At 53.9% G+C, this 20,887-nt stretch overlaps 8 protein-coding genes across 8 annotated transcripts; 3 read left to right on the top strand and 5 right to left on the bottom strand.

Annotated features, from left to right (window-relative positions):
- Positions 1–33: 33 nt before the first annotated feature.
- Positions 34–1,454, bottom strand: N7482_003354 (uncharacterized protein; the record flags this gene model as incomplete). The annotated part of the gene is made up of 3 exons (XM_056685479.1): positions 34–930; positions 981–1,112; positions 1,161–1,454. 3 exons carry the CDS (start codon positions 1,452–1,454, stop codon positions 34–36), a joined length of 1,323 nt encoding a protein of 440 aa, XP_056544221.1.
- A 1,575-nt stretch (positions 1,455–3,029) lies between these two features.
- On the top strand, positions 3,030–4,853 carry N7482_003353 (ankyrin repeat domain-containing protein; the record flags this gene model as incomplete). The annotated part of the gene is made up of 1 exon (XM_056685478.1): positions 3,030–4,853. The coding sequence occupies one exon, from the start codon at positions 3,030–3,032 to the stop codon at positions 4,851–4,853; it is 1,824 nt and encodes a 607-aa protein (XP_056544220.1).
- Positions 4,854–5,251: 398 nt separating this feature from the next.
- On the bottom strand, positions 5,252–6,841 carry N7482_003352 (MFS transporter; the record flags this gene model as incomplete). The annotated part of the gene is made up of 1 exon (XM_056685477.1): positions 5,252–6,841. One exon carries the CDS (start codon positions 6,839–6,841, stop codon positions 5,252–5,254), a length of 1,590 nt encoding a protein of 529 aa, XP_056544219.1.
- Positions 6,842–7,436: 595 nt separating this feature from the next.
- On the bottom strand, positions 7,437–8,661 carry N7482_003351 (uncharacterized protein; the record flags this gene model as incomplete). Its single annotated transcript, XM_056685476.1, has 4 exons — positions 7,437–7,748; positions 7,817–7,938; positions 8,004–8,422; positions 8,507–8,661. 4 exons carry the CDS (start codon positions 8,659–8,661, stop codon positions 7,437–7,439), a joined length of 1,008 nt encoding a protein of 335 aa, XP_056544218.1.
- A 2,479-nt stretch (positions 8,662–11,140) lies between these two features.
- N7482_003350 (tetratricopeptide repeat protein) lies at positions 11,141–13,406 on the bottom strand (the record flags this gene model as incomplete). The annotated part of the gene is made up of 3 exons (XM_056685475.1): positions 11,141–11,282; positions 11,336–13,245; positions 13,308–13,406. 3 exons carry the CDS (start codon positions 13,404–13,406, stop codon positions 11,141–11,143), a joined length of 2,151 nt encoding a protein of 716 aa, XP_056544217.1.
- Positions 13,407–15,042: 1,636 nt separating this feature from the next.
- On the top strand, positions 15,043–16,156 carry N7482_003349 (uncharacterized protein; the record flags this gene model as incomplete). Its single annotated transcript, XM_056685474.1, has 3 exons — positions 15,043–15,050; positions 15,113–15,653; positions 15,761–16,156. 3 exons carry the CDS (start codon positions 15,043–15,045, stop codon positions 16,154–16,156), a joined length of 945 nt encoding a protein of 314 aa, XP_056544216.1.
- A 278-nt stretch (positions 16,157–16,434) lies between these two features.
- Positions 16,435–18,004, bottom strand: N7482_003348 (DUF1776 domain-containing protein; the record flags this gene model as incomplete). Its single annotated transcript, XM_056685473.1, has 4 exons — positions 16,435–17,274; positions 17,332–17,495; positions 17,564–17,906; positions 17,972–18,004. 4 exons carry the CDS (start codon positions 18,002–18,004, stop codon positions 16,435–16,437), a joined length of 1,380 nt encoding a protein of 459 aa, XP_056544215.1.
- Positions 18,005–18,720: 716 nt separating this feature from the next.
- N7482_003347 (metalloendopeptidase WSS1) lies at positions 18,721–20,071 on the top strand (the record flags this gene model as incomplete). Its single annotated transcript, XM_056685472.1, has 2 exons — positions 18,721–19,004; positions 19,057–20,071. 2 exons carry the CDS (start codon positions 18,721–18,723, stop codon positions 20,069–20,071), a joined length of 1,299 nt encoding a protein of 432 aa, XP_056544214.1.
- Positions 20,072–20,887: the final 816 nt, after the last annotated feature.

Genomic DNA, 20,887 nt, shown 5'->3' with positions numbered 1-20,887 from the left:
AGGAAAGGATATCATGTAACCAATCCACCGTCACTACGGCGATTCGGATTCTGTCCTCACGTAACCCGATTTGAGTCGAAGTCTTTCGCCGATCTCGGAATAGCGTTGGTACGACAAAGTGGCAAGCTCAGTACCATATCTTATCCCCCTGGAGGTGAAGTTCCTCAAAACTGTCTGACACCACGCGAACTTTCGAGAGTCCCGCTCTCGGAAGAATTGGTTGGCAGCCCAAAAGGTAGGCAAGACAGGCTGTCGCATAGCGGAGCCATGGGTGCTTTTATCGCACAGAGCCAGTGCCTGGCACAGCCTTTCGGCAAATTTATCGGCGACTCTCTCAATGTCATGGAATGTTCTTGATTCGCCGGTACTAGTGAGCTTCTTGTTCCCGGCAACAAGTGCGCATTCGTCGTTGAGCCACTGGCGTCGGCCATGCGGCCCCCGTGGAAGTAAAATGTGTGGTCGCTCCAGGGTAATGCTCAACATCTGCATTATAGGTGACATCTCGTGATGCAGAATCAGGAAGCCCAACCAGGCGAGCAGAAGGAGTTGCAACGTGTACCGGTCGGGAAACTCAAGCACTTCTGGGAACACGTTCATCAAGTCCGGGGATCCATGAAGGAGACAGAGGTCGTCCCATGTAGCTGTTCTGATACTGAAAGGGCATTCAGCCAAGTTGTTGAGAAGACTCAGGTACCACACTCGGAATTGAGTCTCGGTTTCGTTGAACAGGCGTATGAAGCGTTGCTTGATGGATTCAAACCGGTCCGGGGTGTGGCCGAAAAGCCTGGTCTCATCTAACAGTTCTTGGATGGAGGGAAGCTCTAACAAGATATCCAGAAGCTTATCATACTCGCCCTCGCGAGGAGCAGTAGCGCGCCATCTGGGGGTTGCCAGAAACGTAGATTTACGTCTTCCGCATGCGTCATAAAGCTATACAAGATTTAGCAGATGCTGCTTTTGTTCGGATCAAGTGAACCTACCGCTAGGGTTCGGACCCGTCGAAGCAAGTGTCGATCGATAGGCATATGAGGGCCTTGTTCTTCCAGAAGCCGCCATGCGGCCTGGATGTGAATCATCCATGCCTGGGGCTGATTGGTACCGCAGTTGTAGAGCTGTAAATATGAGCGCTTGGTCTCTTGGCATGGTGTAGTTTATAATACCTGGTAGATGGCAAGCACCAGAGCGGCTCCAATGACATCGGCAACTTGAGCAGCATCACGCGTTCCACCAAGTCGATACAATTTTGCCACGACCATGCTGTAACCCCGCTCGCTTTCCCTGATCCATTCCGGATTCTGGTGTCGTTGCCCAGCAAAAGCCAGACTGAGAGCGCCGAGTGCATCATCCAAAAGGGAGCTTCTCCCAATGTAATCGGGTAAGCGCTCAAACCAGGAAAGTGAAGTCTGACACCCGGGCCCATGTGCTCCATATTCTCGTGGCAGGTAGTCAGACATGAAATGGGATAAGAGCTGAGTCTGGTACATGGGCCCTGAAGCAGGACTTTGGATAAAGTGATCATTGCACCAATCCAAAACAAACTGGTACAACGGAGGTGGAGTGTGGATTTGGAACACCGCCTGTGGTTCTCTTGGTTCTATTGGTTCTGCACGGGACAGGCCAGGGAGGTATATCATGCTGCCCTCTTCACGCGCAATCGCACAAGTACGCTTTGCCCTTCGACAGCTCGTACAAATAGGCCGGTTTCCATCGCACTACTTACAAGGAAAGAATTTTTAGGGATCGAACAACGTTTTGATTGATGGGAGACGATCAAACTCTGTGTTCTCTCACCTTAACCTTGCGCTTCCGACATGTCTCGCAGCTTTGAGTTCGCCACGGTGGTCGCACCATACTTGGGATAAATTGGGAAGGTGATGATGTGAGACGGGGAGACAGTCAATCTAGAGGACTTCTCGTTGATCAACACCAACGGCCTGAGGAACATCCCAGTGCTCTTTTTAAGCCATGCTTCGAGTGACCCCACCACGGGAAACTCTAAATAAAGAGCTATCGATTGATACAATCCAAAGCAAAGGCAACCCGACAGATTCCTCGGCGTAAGCTTACTCGTGATTGGTCAGACCTGGCTCTTGACAGGGATCATTATTATGAAAGGATTGGATTGAACCCTCGGACCGCCCGTGTATTGGTTCAGGGGCCTTTGCGCCCGTGGGGGTTATCGATGGTTCTTGCAGATCGAGCTGCTGGCGTCAAGCGAGCTGAGAGATGAGGCTGAAAATACTGGACTATCGCATAATACAAGTGCAACAGTCGAGACTGCAAGCTTAGGTTCACCTCGAAAGCTACTCTGTCCAAAGAAAAAGAAAACAGAAGCAAGAGAAAAGAAAGCATGGCTGCAGTAGTTTTTGAATTCGTCTGACCTTCCACTTTGTAGACTTGATTCCCATCAAATAAATCCTGAATCTGCGAATTCTGATTGGATTTAGATTGGGCGTTTGAATCTTAACCGCTTTCTATACTGTACTGTAATAGTCTATGTATTTTACAATCCGTTTCTAGGACCATGAGGGATGTTATACATTGCAGCTTATAATCGAGAGTTGCAAGATAGTGTCTATTCCTTACTGCTCGCTGGCCCTGAATCATAATTTTGTGAGATGCTTATAGTAGCTAACCACGAAGCTTAACCAGTGGGGGGCTCACTTCAAATGCCGGGTTACTAAGCAATCCGTAACTCACTGTAACTAATTGGTTAGGGTTAGACGATAGCCATCATTGCCGGAGGCTCGAGGAACGTGTTTGCTAAGCTTCTTTCGTTTCCACCACTTCGGTGCTTCTCCCTTCGTATTTTCGACGAAGGGCGTCAGATATATACGTACTTTGTTGCAAAAGTTGAGAGCGTCAGGTCAGTCACGTATACTGGAGTAATTGAGCTGTATGACACCATCACCGGAGACTCGATATCCTATCCTTGGTCACATCGCGATTTTCCAATCATTTTCTGCTCCTCCTCACCTATTCTCCTATCTCCTACTAGCTTCCTCTGATCTCACCATTGCTCACCCCACATGATGGCATACGACGGCTTTCGTCAACTGCACCCTGAGCTTGAGGACTTGGGCGGTCCACACCAGCCTGCTTTCCACGACGCAGAGGGGGTTGCGGTGTACGAGGCTCCTTACCAAGAGCTTTTGGCTGAAATTGTACGAAATAACGACGTCCCGTCTCTCCATCTTTACAATGCTAGTCCCCATACGAAGGTTTTCTTGGGAGCATACGAGGCTTATTATTACCATCCGTTCCTCCAAGCGGCCGAATGCGGCAGCTTTGATGCACTTAAGGCACTGTTGGAGATTTATCTTGCGGATCCCACACTTCCGGAGCCGCTTGAAACATACCTCGAGCGCATTCCCTGTTCTCCCATCAATGATGCTTGCTATGCAGCGAACCGAGACCTGATGCTCTGGTTACTACAACATGATCCCCCGTTGGCGAAGTTGCATAATCGGGACAAGTGGGGGGAGACACCACTCTTCAGCGCGGCCAGAGCGCTGAGTGTAGATGGTGTCCACGGTGTGATCTCCACCAGGAATCAAAAGCGGGACCAGTTTGCACGTGCAGAAGACTTCATTTGTTTCCTCCTGGACCAGGGGTGTTCGGTTCCAAACTCGAATACGTATGTGCAATGCTATGGGGCAAAGAAACCATCCCATCTCGATCAACCATTGGCGGAGGTAAGGGAAACAGTGCTGGGTGCGGCCATACCCCACGCGAGCTACCAGATGGTATCCCGTCTGATAGCGGAAGGCGCTGACGTTCATGCTCGGCAATATTGGCTAGATCAGTGCAGCGGAATCGACTGTTGCGAAGGAGTGACGGCCTTGCATATGGCAAGTTTTTGCTGGAATATTGAGGGAATGCAAGCGCTGGTGGATCATCGCGGCGAGGTGACCCTGGCAGAGATAGTGTCCATCTCTGACAGTGTTGGGCGACTTCCACTCCACTGGGCGTTGAAGGGCGATCGGCATGGCCGGATGGAAAGGGATGGCAAGAATGATCAAGAAGAGATCACAGCCCTGATGACGCGCACAGTGAAAATGCTGATTGAGGCCAATCCAAATACGGTCAACGCGCGAGACCACCAGGGCGCAACCGCATTTCACTACGCGGTGATCTCCGATGCCGGTTTAGAGAGTATTCTTCCTGTGGTCAAGTTGCTTCTGGGTGCGAAACCGCTGCTTACTACAATGAATGCCCGCAACCATAGAGGCATGACAGCTTTGGAGGTTGCAATGGCTTATCGTGCGAGACGAGGCAGGAATCCTGATGGCCTGGTTATGGAGTTAGTTGACATCTTCCTCCGAAATGGAGCTGATGGCCGCGCATGCAATAGCAAAGGACAGAATTTGCTACATACAATGGCGATGACTTTCCGCAACACGGGGTGCTCGGAAATTGCTATCCTGAACAGGCTCCTAGAATTCGTTGATGTCAATGATGCCGATACCGACGGTCGTACACCGCTTCATTGTTTAGTCCGGCATCTGAATCGGATCAACGCCATTCGCCATCTGATTAGTCATGGTGCGCAAGTGAACGTGGCCGACAAGAAGGGGAACACACCTCTTCATGATGTAATGTACGGCAATGTGATCCAGGGACTGGCGGGAATTGCAGAGTCTGAGACCATGACAAGTGATCGTTTGGTGAAGGCGCGAGAGGAGATGATTCAGGCCTTGGTCGAGGCTGGGGCCTCGATGGACAGTTTGAATGCATCTGGACAGACACCAACACAACTGCTCGACGAGGTCACAGAGATGATAAATCGAAATGGGGTAGAAGCATTCCGGCGTGTGGCCTGGCGTCGGTACCCGTGGCCCGGGCCGGTCTAAGGACGAGGCGGGTAGGTGAGATGTTGTCTACACATTATCTAAACAACTACACATTATCTAAACAAAACTCAGACCCCGATTCCGACTTCGCAGGTTTTCTCCAAAGCTACCCATTCAACTCCAGTATCTATTGGAACTTCACGAGGACTTTCTCGGGGTCGTCTAGTTATGGGATATTACTATGTATACGGTAGAAAGGCGAATGAGAGAAGCCTAATTTTATATGCTTTGATGATGATAATACTTCCTCCGCGGGATGCGATCAACGGCAGCCTGACAACATGCAAAATCGGAGTTCAGAGTTAGTTGTAAGAGCAGAGCCTCAATTTTCGATCCTATCACGAGACATACTCTCAGCAGTCTCCATCATGCTGTGAGTCCCACTTATTAAAAACAAGTCACCTCTCTCGGCCATTCCGGCGCTTGGGGTCCTCTTGGGGCTCTGGTAGGTATTTCGCTGCAACCGATAAACCAGAAGCAAGTACGATCAGGAGTACCCAAATGGCATATCCCCCTGCTAGCTGTGTCCTCGCCCCCAGCGCGAACAGGCTGGTAAATAGAGCTGGACAGAAAGCCCTCAGGCCGCTAACGCCGGTCAATGCCAGCGCATTCAACGTTCCCAGAACCTTTGGCGAGGGGGAAATGTCGTTCAAAGAGAGCTGAATTGCCGTGAAGCTCATGCTAACTCCACAGCCGATGACTAGCATCGTCGGCGCGAAGATCCAGAAAGCGTTGATCGATCTCTCGGTTCCCATTCGCAGGAGGACATTGCCGAGGGGGCAGCATAGGAAAAACAATGGGTAGGCCAATGCACATAGCCGTGTGACCCCTTTCGAGCCGATCCTTCGCTGTAAGGGGGGGAACACCAGGAGAAGCCATGCGGCTTGGGCGGCGCCGTTCAAGCCCATCATCAGCGAAATTTGCAGGGGTGTGAAACCCCATCCCCCGAGAGGGATGGGGGTGAACCAGAAGACGGGAATAATAGCCGTGTAAGCAAAAGCAAGGACCATGATGTGCCCGTACGTGTAGAGAACCATGCCTACCCCTGGCGATTTTAAGAGCTGCCATGTCGAGAGGTTGCCACTTTGAACCAACGGGCCACATGCCGCCTCCTCCCCATCATGGCCCGCCAACGCCGATTCCTTCGTCAAGGTCTCACAAACAAAACAAGCGCTAGTAATGGCGGCCGAAACTCCCACCAGCGCCACCACAAGGCTTGAAAGCGCGTAAGGATAGTCCTCAAAAAAGCGCACGCCTCCAAAAGCTCCCGGGTACTGGCTTGCAGGGTCGGCGAGGGCTCCTCCCAGCAAAGGTCCTAGGAAGATTCCCAGGTTTCCACTGAAGGCGAACCAGCTGAATGACCGAGCCTGGGTCCGGGGAGTGCTGTGCTCGGCCACCATGGTACGGATTGTGACAATGGTTCCAGCAAAGACGCCGGCAAGACACCTAAACATGATCATTTGCGCGATGGATTTGGCAAACCCGAAGAGCCCTGTGGCCATGGCCACGCCGAACAATGAGAAGACCAAGACCGGCTTGCGCCCAATGCGGTCGGCTGCTCGGCCCCAGAAAATCATGACGATAGCCTGCGTCAGGGAGAACAATGACTCTATGAGGCCGCTGTAGAAGCCCACATCCGTGTCCTTGATGCCCCCATTTTCCTGGACCATCTGATTGACATAAGGGAAGATGGAGAAGAAGGCCAGAGGCTCTATCACTCGGGCATAGCAGAGGAGCAGGACCTGACTCTTGTCTAGAGGCTTTTCTTCGTCATCGCCACCGGCCCCGTCGTCGCCTGGTGCTGGCGCACCCTTCGGAGAGCCTAATTGACGCCCGTCGACATTGGTAGCTTTTGTAGATCCCAGAAGAGCTGTAGTCTCATCTATATGATCACTTTCGTTGCCAAGATCGGCAGCCGCTTTTGCCCCAGTGGACGCCGCCTTCGGACCAAGACGGTGTCTGTCTGTCCCCGGTGTAGTGGCGACCATATCTGTACGTAGCAGCCAGTAGTCCTTGGATGCAGATCAAGGACAGAAGCGGTTGCGTGTTTTCGTTGGAACAGCAAAAGGAAAAGTGTGTTTCAAAATATGGGGTCAAATAAAAAGCGCCAATGTAAGCGGGACAACTTAGGACTTCTTCAAGATCGGGCTTACGTAATCTCCCCGGATCTCGCCCCATCAATGAATGATCAATGTCTCCGGAATAGACGACTTTGGACGTATACACCTATTAGGCCTAGAAGATGAGAGACTTCAGCTCTACTAATAGTGAATCTGCAATGGCTTTGTTCCAGTCAAACCAAGTATAAGCTGGGGTAGAAATGGAAATAGTTGAATTCACGAATGGAATGCATTCGAGTCCATCTCCATTCAAGACGACATGCCACGAATAAACCGCAAAGCACAAAACACAAACCGCAAATCGCAAACCACACCAGCCAGAGAATTCATAACGAGGTATTAAATAGTACAGTAGCTAGCTTACTGAAGAACATGTTGAACACAAATGGTATACAGCAATCAACAGACAACAACCATCCACCGCCCACCTCCCTATTCCTCAATACCCTACGCCCGATACACCTCACAACTTAAGCCCAATCTCCGCCAGAGCCTTGGTAACGTTCAAATACACAGTCAGATTATTCGCAGCCAGCGCTTGCGTGAAGTACGGCAGCTCCTTGCCATCCCACACGCTCGAGTTACCGGTAATGGTGAATGGTATCACGCCGTCCGTGTACGGGTTGTCCGTGGCCGTTAGCAGGGCGATGATGGCGGTTTGGTTGACAGTGGAGGTCATGGGGACGGTATTGTTGCCTGGGACGAGCTCGAGATTGTCGAGGTAGGAGTATCCCATTGGCTGGCCGGCGACGGAGAGATCGAGGGTGACGTTGCCCTAGTGGCAGGGGTTAGGTGGGGTCACTGGAAGGGGTCATAGGTGCATGAGTTGGGGATGAAGCATACCATGCTAATGTCCATCACGGAGGGGTTGGGAATATACACGGTGCCATTCATGTTGCGGCCGTTCACCGGCGAGGTCATGATGTGGAACTCGGTCACGTCGAAGCCCTTCAGCTTATTGAGGCCTGCAGTCTCCGTGGTTAGGATTCTGTTTGCACTGGCTCGACCACGCTTCCAGGGCGAGACTCACCCTTCATAGTAACAGTCTTGTTATATGTGACCGTGGTCGTCGGCAACGAGCCCTCCTTCAACTCTGGCCTGCCATAGATATTCAGTTGAACCTCCTCGTTTAGCATGACGGCCTCCGCAAAGTCCCCGAAAGCACCTGCATCGCTCAGGTCGACTGTCTGGTTCACATTGACCGTCGCGCCATCCTTGGACTTGACAGTCGGCACCTGCACGGAGGTAAACGGATTCGCCGCGCCAAGGAGGGAGACCGAGGCCAGGAAAGAGTAGATTTTGGGGTGGTAGGAGCTGTGCGACCCAATGACTTGGGTTTGGAGAAGTTCGAAGGAGTCAGGCGTCGGGTTGGCAATGACCATGCTGGTGACATTGAGAGTGGAGTCGTTGACATCGTCCTGGGCGATCTTAGGATAGGCGACGTAGACGCTGCGAAGGGGGTTCGTTAGGGTGAAGTTGGTGGCGCCGATGGTATACAGCCTCATGAAGTCATCGGGATCCAGACGGACTTACATCGGCAGTGTGATGATGAGCACCACGGCAATGAACACGATCAAGTGCACCCACCACCATTTCTTGAAATGGCCACCTACACGCGCCCCGAAGCTGCGCCTGGCTGGCGGCGATGCAGTGACAGAATCCATCGCTGCCGTCTTGGTAGTGGACATGATGTGGATGTCGATCACGGACCTGGAGCATGCACGAACGTTTGTTAGAGAGAAGTACACGCGAGTCCACCCCAGAACCCATTAGCAGCTCATTCAACCCATCCACCGTCTCAAAGCAGCCTGGCACAACATACCGAAACAGATCAAGTCCAGGGCTAGGGCTGGTCTAATTTGGTCGAGATGGAAAGACAGGAAAAGGCGACAGCCACCTGGGTTTGCAGGCGCAGGATGCGCAGGTTAAAACGAGCGACTAGAAAAGGAAAAGGAAAGAAAACAAGGAAGCTACACGGGATTTTTCTAATAGGTAAAAAAAAAAAAAAATTGATAAAGCCACAGCCTCAGTGCAGCAGCCGGCGCCCCCGTGGCCACCAGGGTAGCATTCATGCTTTATATTAATTCAGCGGACTATTCTTGGCTTGGCCGTTCCCTGAGGCCTGGGCCAGCAACACAAATTGGCAATGAGTTAGGACGGAATAGGGTGTCGGCACGCATCACATGTCATGCAAGAAACAACCCATGCAAGTCTGCCCACGGGGATTAACGAGAATCAATGGACCAGGCGAGATGCAGTATAGTATGCGCCTTGAGTGGAGTGCAGGGCGGAAGTTAGTCCCAGCGTTATCTTTCTGGTTCCTGCTTGGCGGACTCGTTCGTTTCCGCTGTTGGGTTAGTGCCTGTCGACGGGGGAACGTAGTGTGTGAGGATGCCGTTAATGCCTCCGACGAGAGGCTAGTGGGCCTTGTCGTGGGGAAAGTCCGGAGACCCGGAGTAGCGGGGCCGTTCCTGGATTGACTTTGCTTCCGCGAGGTTCTGTAGATAAGTAGGGTTTTGCTGCGCGATGTGCAGAGTCGATCGATTGATCTTTGGATCTTCGGTTGTAGTCTGATGGACCACGGGGTAGAATGTTTCAGATTGAGCTGGCGAGCCGTCCTCACAGGCAAGGACGGAGAGCACACGAGGGGTCGGAGATCGAGGCCGTGCTGGTTCGCATTCTGCGGAGTGGAGATGATCGTGCAGCCTGCCCGGGCCGTAACAAGGTATGCATTTGCCTCGGAGGCCAGTGGCTGAAAATACTCATCAGCTGCAGGTGCATGTGCAAATGCCATAGATGTGCGCCCTGGACTGGACGCCGCCACCTGCACAGCTCATATTGGATGCCATTCGACGCCTCCAAGGCACCGCGCTGTGCAACAACCCTGGCTTTCGCTGGCACGCGGACCCCTCTACCGTTGCACCGAGCGTCCGGGGTCAGCTTAGCGGATTAGTGCCCATTGGTCAGCCGCGAGGCACGGCTGCAGCGCGGGGACGCCAAGGTGCGCGACGAGTCGGCTAGGAGAAAGTGGGCGGGGTCAGGTTCAGGTTCAGCCCGTGGATCCATGGCCAGGGGCCCCGTATCGCCACTGTCTGGGGTTCTTGGGGTTCTTGGGGCTTGGGGGCTGGGGCTTGGGGTCTGGTCGCGGATCGGGATCATTGTTCTAGCGTAATTGTAGGGTCATTGGGTGGCGCTGGTGCCCTAGGCGAGCAGCCGTGCCAAGGTACTTGTTAGCGGTCGCTCTAGAGCGTGTTAGGCTACATGTCCGGGAGTCCTGGGCTGTTCCGCCGGCTGGTGGACGGGCCCCTCCGAAGGGGGAGGAGCGTATGAGATGGGACAATTTAATCGTATATGGAACGGTGCCCCGGCTGGGACCAGCCGATCCGATCATTTGGTTGTTTAGATGGATCATCAGTAGATGGCTACACAATTGGACCAACAAACGAACCCCCCTCTTTGCCTGACAGGTCCAAGAAGAAGTCGACAGTCGACGCCCTGGAAAGTACAGTAGGTAATCACACTGGTCACGAAATATGTCCACAAAACACGGCCTCAATTGAGTCATAACGGGTGATTGCGAATTCTCGCGCGATGCACCCGGGAAGCATCTGCCGAAAATAAGATTCACAACGAGGGGATGGTAGTTATGAGAAGAAAACAAAATGTCCAGAAAAGAAGAAAGGGGAGGATCGGCCCCCGCAAAACACTATGGCCAAGAAAGAGAAAAGGGGGTCAGCCCACGGGGAGTGAGAAGATAATAAGCAAAAGGTGAATGTGACAAAGAAAAGGGTATCCACGGAGAATTGAAGTATTATGCCCGCCAGGCGGAGGGACGGGAATCAAGAGCCTGTCCAACAGGCTCGAACACAGCTGCCCTGGCGGCTCATGTAAAGCTTGTCGCTTGGAAGATGATGAAAAGAGGAAATCGGAAAGAAAACGCAAGAAAAGAACTCATAAGCCCAAAGAAGGGGAAAGAATGTAAACGACTCAAGCAGCCTTCAAGAGTGGTGAAGCAAACCAAGAATTTCGGCTTAGAACGCTCCAAAAAAAGCATTGCTTTGGGATGCAAAATGACAATGATGTCGGAATAATCCCGACAGATAATATGCGTATCTACATGCCACACAACGGGGGTAGATAAGATGAGGCACGATGCATCGAGGCAGTCTATGCCTCGGGGACCGACTTCTTCCGAAAGATGCCGCGACTACGCGACTTGCTGCGCGACTTCTTCTCGTTGCTGACGGTCCGCCCACGCGAGCGTCCACCACGGCGGTCGTCCTCGCCCATATATTTGTCCTTGTAGATCCTGGGTGTGAACGTGAGCGGGGGAGATCAAATGGGGATTTTGGTCGAACGTACCAGCTGTTGCCAACCATGCTCATGCCCTTGGACTCGGCCTCGCGGTAGAACCGCGCCGCCTTCTTCATATCCTTCTTACAGCCAACCCCCTCTGCGTAGCAGAATCCGGCCTCGGCCATGGCATCAACATCGCCCCATTGGCCGGCAATCTCAAAGCATCGCAGAGCCAGGGATTTATCCTGCTCGATACCCCAGCCGTTGAGGTGGCTGACACCCAGCTCGTAAATACTAAGCGCAAACTGGGCTCGGTACGCCTTCTGAAGCTCTTTGGCCTTGGACGCACCCGGTGCATCCGGGTTCTCCAGCATTTCCAATCCAACCGAATCCACGGCTTTGCGTAGCCATCGCACGCCTTCTTGCTGGTTGGACCGCATGCCCCAACCATGACGGCAGGCAAGTGCGTATAGTAGCATACCGGTGGGGTGATTCTGCTTAGCAGCAATGCGCAGATGGTAGGTCGACGCGCTCAGCGAGCCCGCCTCGTGCAGTTCGATACCCTTTGTGACATGATCGTCAGCGGTGGCAGCCGAGGTCGATGGCTGGGCTGCCTGGGTGGTTTGGGTTGTGGCCGTCTGTGGGCGAAGAGTGCTGGCCGAGTCCACGGATGAGACGGTCTCATCCTGGTCATTGATCGTCGGTGCAGCAGATTCAGTGGATGGCCGCGAAGGTGTGACCACCGCGGGGGCTGCAGGAGGCTTGGGTGGTGAGACGGGTGCTGGGGGTGCGCGCTTAATTTCCGGGATCGGGGTCGTGGTCGGGGTCGTAACCTCGTACATGGAATGGGGCTTGGGTGAACTCTCCAGCTTGGGATGCGAGGGGGGCGGGGTTCGAGCTGAGCGCGGCGGCTCCTCAGAGTGCCGGGGTGGAGAGTTCTCAAACAAGGGCTCCTGCCATTCGAAATGGGGGGTTTGTAGACCTGCGAAGACCACCGAGTCTCGCGACAGCATGCGTCCGCGCGGAAGGTCATACTTGGCGTATACATAGGAGGATACAGCGGAAGAAGGTTCACCTTCGTTCGGTTGAGTTGCCGCCGCCTCATCCATAGCCAACGGCACCAGAATGGGGGTCGGTTTACTCGGCCGGTGCATATGACTAGACTCTCGATTCCACCGACTCTGTTGGGGCGCGGCAGTTGGTGTTGTATTTGGTTCAGACGTTGGTGATGGGCCCGGAGCAGACAGACTGGTGCTGGACCGGCTCAACGGCCGAGAGAAGTTAAAGGACGGCCGGGGGAGATGACCGGTGGCCGAGGTTTCTGAGCTCAGAGATGGTGAACGGGGATGCATCCGGGCTGGATAGGTAGACATGGGCGAGTATGGGAGTGAAGCAGTACTGCCCGAGGACAACTTGCGCGGCTTGGAGAATGTTGAGCCAGCATTCGAGCTGCTATAGTCGTCATCTGAGCTCTCCGGGTGCATCACTCGTGCGCTACTCGAGGGTCGCGAGTGCGGGGACACCGGCGGCGCCAGAGTGCGCGGGATATGGAGTTGCGACATCGAGTCCGTGGAAGACTCGCGCGATGGCTCCGTCATTGCCATGCCCACAGGAGCGCCATCGGCCCCGCCGGCGAGCGACGAGTCCTCTTCAGGGGAGTCTGCCCGTGGCATATCGTAGGTACTGGAGCTTGTCCGCACCATCGTTGTCCGCGGGGTCGAATCATCATCGTGGGGGTCGCCATTGCTACTCGCGAGCGAGACGGAGCTGAACCGGGGGTGCTCCGAAACAGGCCGATACTTGGGTTCCTCGAAATCCGGGTGTGACTTCAGCGTCGGCCTTCGCGTGAGGCCATCGACCTGGGACTCGCTCGACTGCCCGCGGAAATATCCGGGGCGGGGGGTGGACAGCGATCGGGCGACGCTGGAAGGAGGTAGGCGGCTCATGCGCCGGTCTAGTCGTCGGGACTCATCAAGCTGTTTGGCCAGGAATCGACCTTGCGCAGCGAATGCATCCAGGGGGAGAGCGCCGGAGGCACTTCGCCGTCGTAGTGTTCGATCCGCGGCGACGGCATACCGCTTCGCAGGGTGTCGTGGGAGGTGGAGCGGCAATCGCTCAGGTTCCCGCGCGAAGCCATCGTGGAAGAGAGGGGGCGAAACAATTCGGGATTCTCTGCGGTAGGGGTCCAATCGTCGGTCCAGTCTCCAGCTCGTCGACAGGGGGGATTGGGATTATTGGTCACAAAGGTCGTTGAAGCGTTCATTCATCCAGAGTCACTTGGGTCTTTCGATACTCGCGCCGGACGCATCGGAGAAAAGGCTCGACGGGGAAAATAGCCTGAAACTCGAATGCTGTCACGGCGCAGGGCGCAGAGTGGGAAGGAGGCGGGGGGAGGGGACTAGGTAGAAATCTTTGGGCGGGGGGCGGCGTCGAGGCCAAAGGAATGACAGCCCTGACAGGATGGGGACGTCGAGAGGCAAAAGAGTCAAGACGAGGACAAGAACAAACAAATGGGCGCGGTGTGTCACAGGAGAAAGGAGGGAGTAAAACGGGCGAGGCCCTGACGATCACAATGCAACTCGACTGCGGTTGTGGTCGCGGGCGTCCCGTGCACTAGAAGGGGTAAGGCTGCTCCACTCGGGTTTCTCGTCTTTCCCAAGTGTCGGATTGCCCAGGGCCAAAATCATGGCCAGTAAGGGGGTTAAGAGGGAGGAGAAGAGTCGGTAGACTCGAAGGCTTGACAAGCGTGGGAAGCGCAAATGCAGCCGACTGGCGGAGGCGCATGAAAGCGAGGTTAGTCTTTCAGTCTTTCAGTCTTTCAGTCTTTCAGTCTTTCAGGGGTCGCCAAGAATAGCATCGGTCCTTTCGATTGAGGCCATCCGCCCTCCGATAGGCACGTTTGCACATTCAATAGTTTAGTCAGATTTGTGCTAATCAAACAAGGCTAAGAATACTGGCCACTGGCTGTCCTGTGCTGCACTGGCCATAGGATCAGCGGCCTTCTAGAATCGCTTGTTTCGCGGCCGTCTTTCCATGGCCCATCTTCACCCCACACGGCATGCCTCCAAACACCCGTCCAAATCACCCGCACTCTCAGGCCCACGCGCGGCGCGGCCCTGGCTGCACCAATCGTGCGCGGCCAGTGGGCCGGTGGGCTAGTGGGCTAGTGGCGGCCTGCTTCTTATTTTGGAGCGAATCCTGCAGTTAGTACAGTTAGTTCCTGGGGAGTTTCGCTTTGTTGTCGGTCTGTTGACTCTTGACTCGGGTCAGCTGATGAGGTCGTAGATGGCGGACTCTTCGGAGTCTGGACGGAGTAGATCGAGAGCATCGCCACCCCATCATATACTCCTCCTTATAGGGCAGCAGTATCCCTCTCAGAAGTCGCTAGCCGCCCGCGCGAAGGTCTCCCAGCTAGATTTTGAATTCCGCCCCCATCGATCGGACGGCGGTTCCCCTTTGAGGAGGTTTCAGCCGATCGCGAGACCAATCCGATGCTCGAGGGATCTGGCACCCGTGGGAGCGGGGCTGGTTTTAGTGACTATACTAGCCGTTCACCTACAGTACTGTACAGTAGCACTTTAGTACGTACCGGTGTATTCGTGGTTAGCTGCTGAGCTGAATTATGAGGTGAGGCGCCTATCCTAGGCATCGGGAGGCGAGTCCATCGACCCGATGCGGCTTCTGAGCTGCTCGCGTCGGCGTAATCCCTTGGCGTCCCAAATCGACCGGGGCTCAGTCTCGACTTGGCCTAATACAATTGGACAAGCGAAATAATGGTTCGGTTCGTTTGTGCTTCCGTCTCCATCTGCAGCTGGTCTGGGGGTGGAGGATTCACTCAAGTAGTGCCCATCGAGCTCGTCCTCGTCCACTCATAATCCCGAAAGCTCGAACAGCTACAGAGAAATATAATCAGGCAACGCAGAGACTTCTTCACGATGCGCCGCATCCCCTGCGCAACGCTCTTCGGGGCCGACCCCAGCCTCGACACCCGCCATTGCTTCGAAACGTCTTGGCTGCTGCCCCCGCCGTGCTCGCAGGTCTGCGCGGCCTGATCGCACTATACATCTTCACCTCCATCATCGTCATCTGGGCCTGGTATGGCACCCACGACGACCGGAGCGACATAGGCCAGTCCTTCAGTTACTTCACCTGGCTGACCTACTGGGGCCTGGGCTTCTACCATCTCTTCGCCGCCATCCACACGGCCTGCTATGCGCGGACGGGCCGCTCCGTTCTCTTCGACCGCTGGCCCCGGGCGTGTCGCGTGCTCCATGGGCTGCTGTATGCCACTATCACGACCTTCCCCTTCCTTGTGACGATTGTCTTCTGGGTAATTCTGTTCAATCCACCCTTCTACAAGGAGACCTTCCCCGGCTGGTCCAATGTACGTGTGAAGCTGTCATGCAGCATGTCTCACTTGATGCCCCTCCCCGCCCCCCCCCACATTCTTCGGAAGCAACCCAAAAGAACCAAAGCTCACAGCCAAAACAGATCTCCCAGCACGCCCTCAACTCCCTCTATGCCCTGTTGGAGATTATCCTCCCGGCTACCGCTCCCCACCCCTGGATGGCCCTTCCTGTCCTCATCCTGCTGCTCCTGCTTTACTTGTGTGTCGCGTATATCACCGTCCACACGGAAGGGTTTTACACTTACTCGTTCCTGGACCCCGGCTCTCATGGCCAGAAGAGCGGCCGGGTTGCCGGCTACTGCTTCGGCATCTTGGCCGCAATCTTGGTGCTCTTTGTGATCTCCTGGTTGCTGATCCGTCTGCGGGTCTACCTGACCGGAGGCAAGATCAAGCGCGCGGCGCGGGATCCGATGCGTGACCACGGACCAGGCGGTATCTCGGCAGGTATGCAGGGTCCGTCGATGGAAATGAAGGTGTAAAAGGGACGGGTTACCTTGGGTGAAGACCCCCGAACGATCTACGGACACCATGATATTTGATGCCATAATGTGCATATAGCCTAATGTTGATAAAAAGAACCAATTCCATTGGCGCCATTAAGAGCGAGGAGTATGATATATATACAGGGTAATCCAAACATGCTTTCCAAAAATCGGAGTCGGGAGAATCACTTCGCTGCTGCTCAAGCAACCCGAAGAGCGCTTGGCACCTGGGAGCTGAGCCAGCAAGACTGGAAGGCAGCTGTGCTGGCCAGGACTTAAACACGCTCCCAGCTGGTCTCACTGCCACTACTGGGACTGCCCAAGCCCGCGGCCTGCCCTCTGCGGTAACCCATCATCAAGCCTACCAGTCCACTGGGCACCCAGTCACCGATCACGCCGTACGACCGCGCCCCTCGACCCACATACATGACGGCCTTCTTGTGCACGCGGCGTCCAAAGATATTCCGGGAGGCTGGCTCCAAGGCATCTAGCACAGCGTGATGAAGGGCACGCGCGGGAGATCCGCGAATAGTGGCAGGCCCAGCAGAAGCGACAGGTCGCTGCTCAATACTGTTTAAGTACTGGGAGCCGTAGAGAGCCCGCTGCTGCGCGCTCCATGCCAGAACTTCCGTCCCGGCAATTTGGTTCTGAGCATTCCGGTAGGACGGGCCCAAGTCGATGTTTCCAAGCCGAAGTTCGACGACATCGACATTTCCGTTCTCGAGAAGGTAAAGTTCCTGGCGGAGCGAGGTCGCGAAGCCTGAAATCGCTCGGGCTGTGGTAACTTCAGGTCCAGCGAAGGGGGCAGAAAGAGATGATGAGATGGATGGGTAGGCGAAAATAAGAGAGCTGCTGTTGCTGCGGAGGGTCAACAGAGGCAGGAACACCTGGGCAGTGAGGATGGGAGAAAGAAGACGGGTGTTGATGGTGTCGGCCCACGATGAGGCTGGAATGGTAGCAACGGGACCGGAGGCGTAGTTCGGCGACGGCACGATGATAACACCGCTCAGCTGGCAGGTATGCGGGGGCATCCCTGGGAGGGGATACTGAGGCTGTGTGATCAAGGTACGAAGCTCATGAAGCGAAGGGTGGAGTTCGGACTGGTTCGGCGAGGTCTAAATCGATGTTAGAAATGTAATTTCAGCTTCTCGGCCTTCAGTCTTGAAACCAACCGTTGTCAGATCCAGCCACAGGGCTTTGATGTCCGCCCGGTGCTCAGATTGAACAAGATGTTCCTCGTCCGCAGATGAAACCGTCACATAAACAATGTATCCTCGACGCTCCAAATCCGCAGCAATAGCTCGTGTCATAGGTTCATGCGGCGATCCAGCAACCACTATACCGCCAATTAGCACATCGATCTAATGACGACCCAGTCGGCCATAAACGGTCCCCTCGACGTACCAACGATCTCCTTTCGTGCCCCATTACCAGCCTTTCTAGCCTTTCTCCGCTTGCTGTTCAGCTTTTTGTTCCCATATAGCAAAACACACCCGGTTCCGACAAATGCAACGATAGCCGCGGTCAGCGCGCGATGCCGAGCCAGCCAGTCCTGGACCCGGTCGGCCAACCCATGCGGCGACGAGCGCATGTCCTGAGCACGCAACCTCGGTCGGACCGATGGCGGCAGCCATGTTTGATGTGAAAGGGTATCCCGGATCGTGGCCGCTGCCCAGTCGAACTGGCGGTCGATGGAGTCGGCGACCTGCAACGAGTATCGTCTTACGTCATGCGGTATGGACGCAAGCTGCAGAGGCACAGGCTGTCAGCGCGAGACGAGGTATTATCCTTGCGATAAGGGCCGTCACTCACATAGTCGAAGAAGAACTGGTCGTCGCTTGTCATGGTGGCGTTTGGTAAATCCTGGAAAGCGAAAAACGAAGACGATAAGCTCCAGACGGCCGATAAGTAGCGTCATCTCCACTTTATCTCGAAGTCACATGATCTGTGAGGTGTTGGTCGAGATGGACACGACCTACCAGGTAGGTATGACTACGATGATTATGCTACTTCGGTGACATGAAAGAAAGTGATGTGATTGTCTACGTCTTAGGCGATGATTGAAGGCGAATAGCCAGGCGTTTCCCAGTTCCAAAGCGTGGTGGCGTTGATATATTCCTCTATCGTTTGTTTCCATCAACACAAATTAGGGGCTTACCAAGTATGACAAGAAAACGTTCTATGCTGAATAGAATGACTGTAGACATGTAGACTCATCTGCATCAACACGTAATCTGAATAAAGCGTACGTTAAATGCCCGGTAAGGTGGAGCTCGAGTGACATCACGTGATTAATATGGCCTGATATACAAGGCCCATTAGTGGCAGCTCATTATTAATTAAAGGCGCCACGGAATCGCAGCATCTTTCTCACAGCCCACGACTTATTTGTTTTCCGTTTCTCGATCGTTTCTTTTGGTGTCTTAGATGTGAAGTTGCCGGGTTCCTAGACTTACCCTCAGAGAATGAAACCCTGAGGGAGGTCTGAACCTCTCGTCCCTCGACCCGCTGCAAGTCTTTCGTATACTATTGCAGCAAAATATCATTCGTTTGCTTTCAAAATGCGGGAGTTAGATGCCCTTATCTCTGAATATCGCCATGAGAAGCAACGCCCACGTGAATCGGAGGCGCTCTTCATCCTTCGCAAAGTTGCCTCCATGGTCAAACCCATCATGCGCCAACGCTCTTGGAGAGTTGGCGCCCTGTGCGAGTTCTATCCGCAACAGAGTAACCTGCTGGGGTTGAATGTAAACTATGGCCAAAAAATCTGCCTGAGATTACGGTACTCCTCGGACCAGCGGCAGTTTCTGCCCATTGAGCAGGTCGTGGATACGATGCTGCACGAGTAAGTCACATTTCTACGTGCTTCTCCTGGGAGTCTTTCTGATGAGCATTAGGTTGTGTCATATTGTGCATGGTCCCCATAACCGGCAGTTTCACGCGCTGTGGAACCAGCTTCGAGATGAGCATGAGGAGCTCGTTATGAAGGGATACACCGGCGAGGGCTTCCTGTCCCAAGGCAAACGCCTCGGTGGAAGCAGGATCCCGCTTGATGAGGCTCGTCGTCAGGCTCGTGCAGCTGCCGAGCAGCGAAGAACCCTGGCCAAGAACTCCGGTAAAAGACTCGGTGGTGCTCCCGTCCTCAGGGGTACAGACATACGCAAGCTCCGCGCAGATGCTGCCCAGCGCCGTATCGAGGTGACCAATGGATGTGCCTCCGGAACTGAGCGGGGCGCAGAGCTCGCCGAGGAGGCCTCCAGGAACGGGTTCAGGACGAAGGCGGAAGAGGATGATGCTAACGAGCAGGCCATCCTGCAAGCTTTCATCGAATTAATTCAGGAGGAGGAAAGAGAAAAATATGGAGATTCTTACATCCCTCCAAGTCAAGAGAATCCTGCCGGTCCCAGGACGCGTGAATCACCACATCCATCTGACTGTCATACTTCGAAAGCGCCTCAGCTAGACCCATCTCCAGAGCAGACACTCGAGGCGCTTGACCTCACTGCAGATAATAGCTCTTACGAGGCGCCGTGGACATGTACGACATGTACCCTCGAGAATCCTCCCAATTTCTTATGCTGCGATGTCTGTGCCGCCGAGAGGCCGGTCCCCTTGGACACACAATCCACTGTCATATCACGACAACCAGGCCCAGCGAATCGTACACGCCCAGAACCATCACGTCCGAAGAAACGAGGGTTGCAAGTCGATGGTGTAGAAGAGAAGGAGGAAGCTACTCCTCGGGATAATTTTGCGTTCAAGAACCGCAGTCGGGCCTTGGATACACTTGCTTCCATTGACCGTGAGGTTAGCAAACGACCACTGGGGTGGCTTTGTGATCAATGTGGGAGCTTCATGGAAATCCAGTGGTGGACATGCTCTTGCTGCGGGAAAATGAAGCCATCATCCTGACACCGACAATCCTCGGACTCAATAGCCGTGGATAATGGATAACGAACTTCACAACCTTGTAGGTTTAGAACACAAGACTAATACAAAGTTCTTATCTTTGATGCTCGGTGCTGTATACTTTTACCAGTTTCTCTGTATACCATCACGTGACTGACGGGATGCCTGACTAATCACTAGATCCACCCACCCGACTATTTTTGCGGACTTTCACTTTCCCCAAATTCCTTTCTTCTGCACACGCGAGATCTGCGGTTCACAGTCGGCACTCAGCCAGCATGGAATGAGACCAGTAATGTCCTGAGCTCTTCATCCCATGCTGGATGCTAGCAAACCATCGGTACGTCTCCTTATCATATCTGCCACCTGCAACCACGCGAGGAAGAAGCACGAGAGAAATGAACGCAAGCCGAGAAGCTCCAAATGATGAGACCTTGCAATGAACCGATTTTTTAGGAAGAGCCGGAAGAGGTATGGCAAATAGGGCCCAAAAGAGGATTCCGTTTGCCGTCGATGCTTATAATGGTTCTGCTGAAGGAGTCTTTCAGGCTTGCTGTTCTCTTGTTCCTCTGGCCTTTGTGGTGGATGGAAAAGAAGCTTAGTGGGATGTATTGCTAATGCCATCTCGCTTTTATAGATATTGGAACTGCTACTATGACTTTCAATTTCTCTTCGGATAGTTCTTGTGGGATGGAGCTCGGTAGATAGGACAAAAATTAATGGAGTCGAGTCATTGACTTGGCCGCTTAGAAAGATAAGATTTCCTTGTGGAATGAGCTATATTCAGAAACTATTCTACTATGATACATCCCTTGATCT

The sequence above is a fragment of the Penicillium canariense genome (genome assembly GCF_028826845.1).
Source record: "Penicillium canariense strain IBT 26290 chromosome Unknown utg000002l_segment0_segment0, whole genome shotgun sequence".
Lineage (NCBI taxonomy): Eukaryota > Fungi > Ascomycota > Eurotiomycetes > Eurotiales > Aspergillaceae > Penicillium > Penicillium canariense.
Note: the sequence above shows the minus strand (reverse complement) of the source record. Positions and strands in the feature narration are given on the sequence as shown.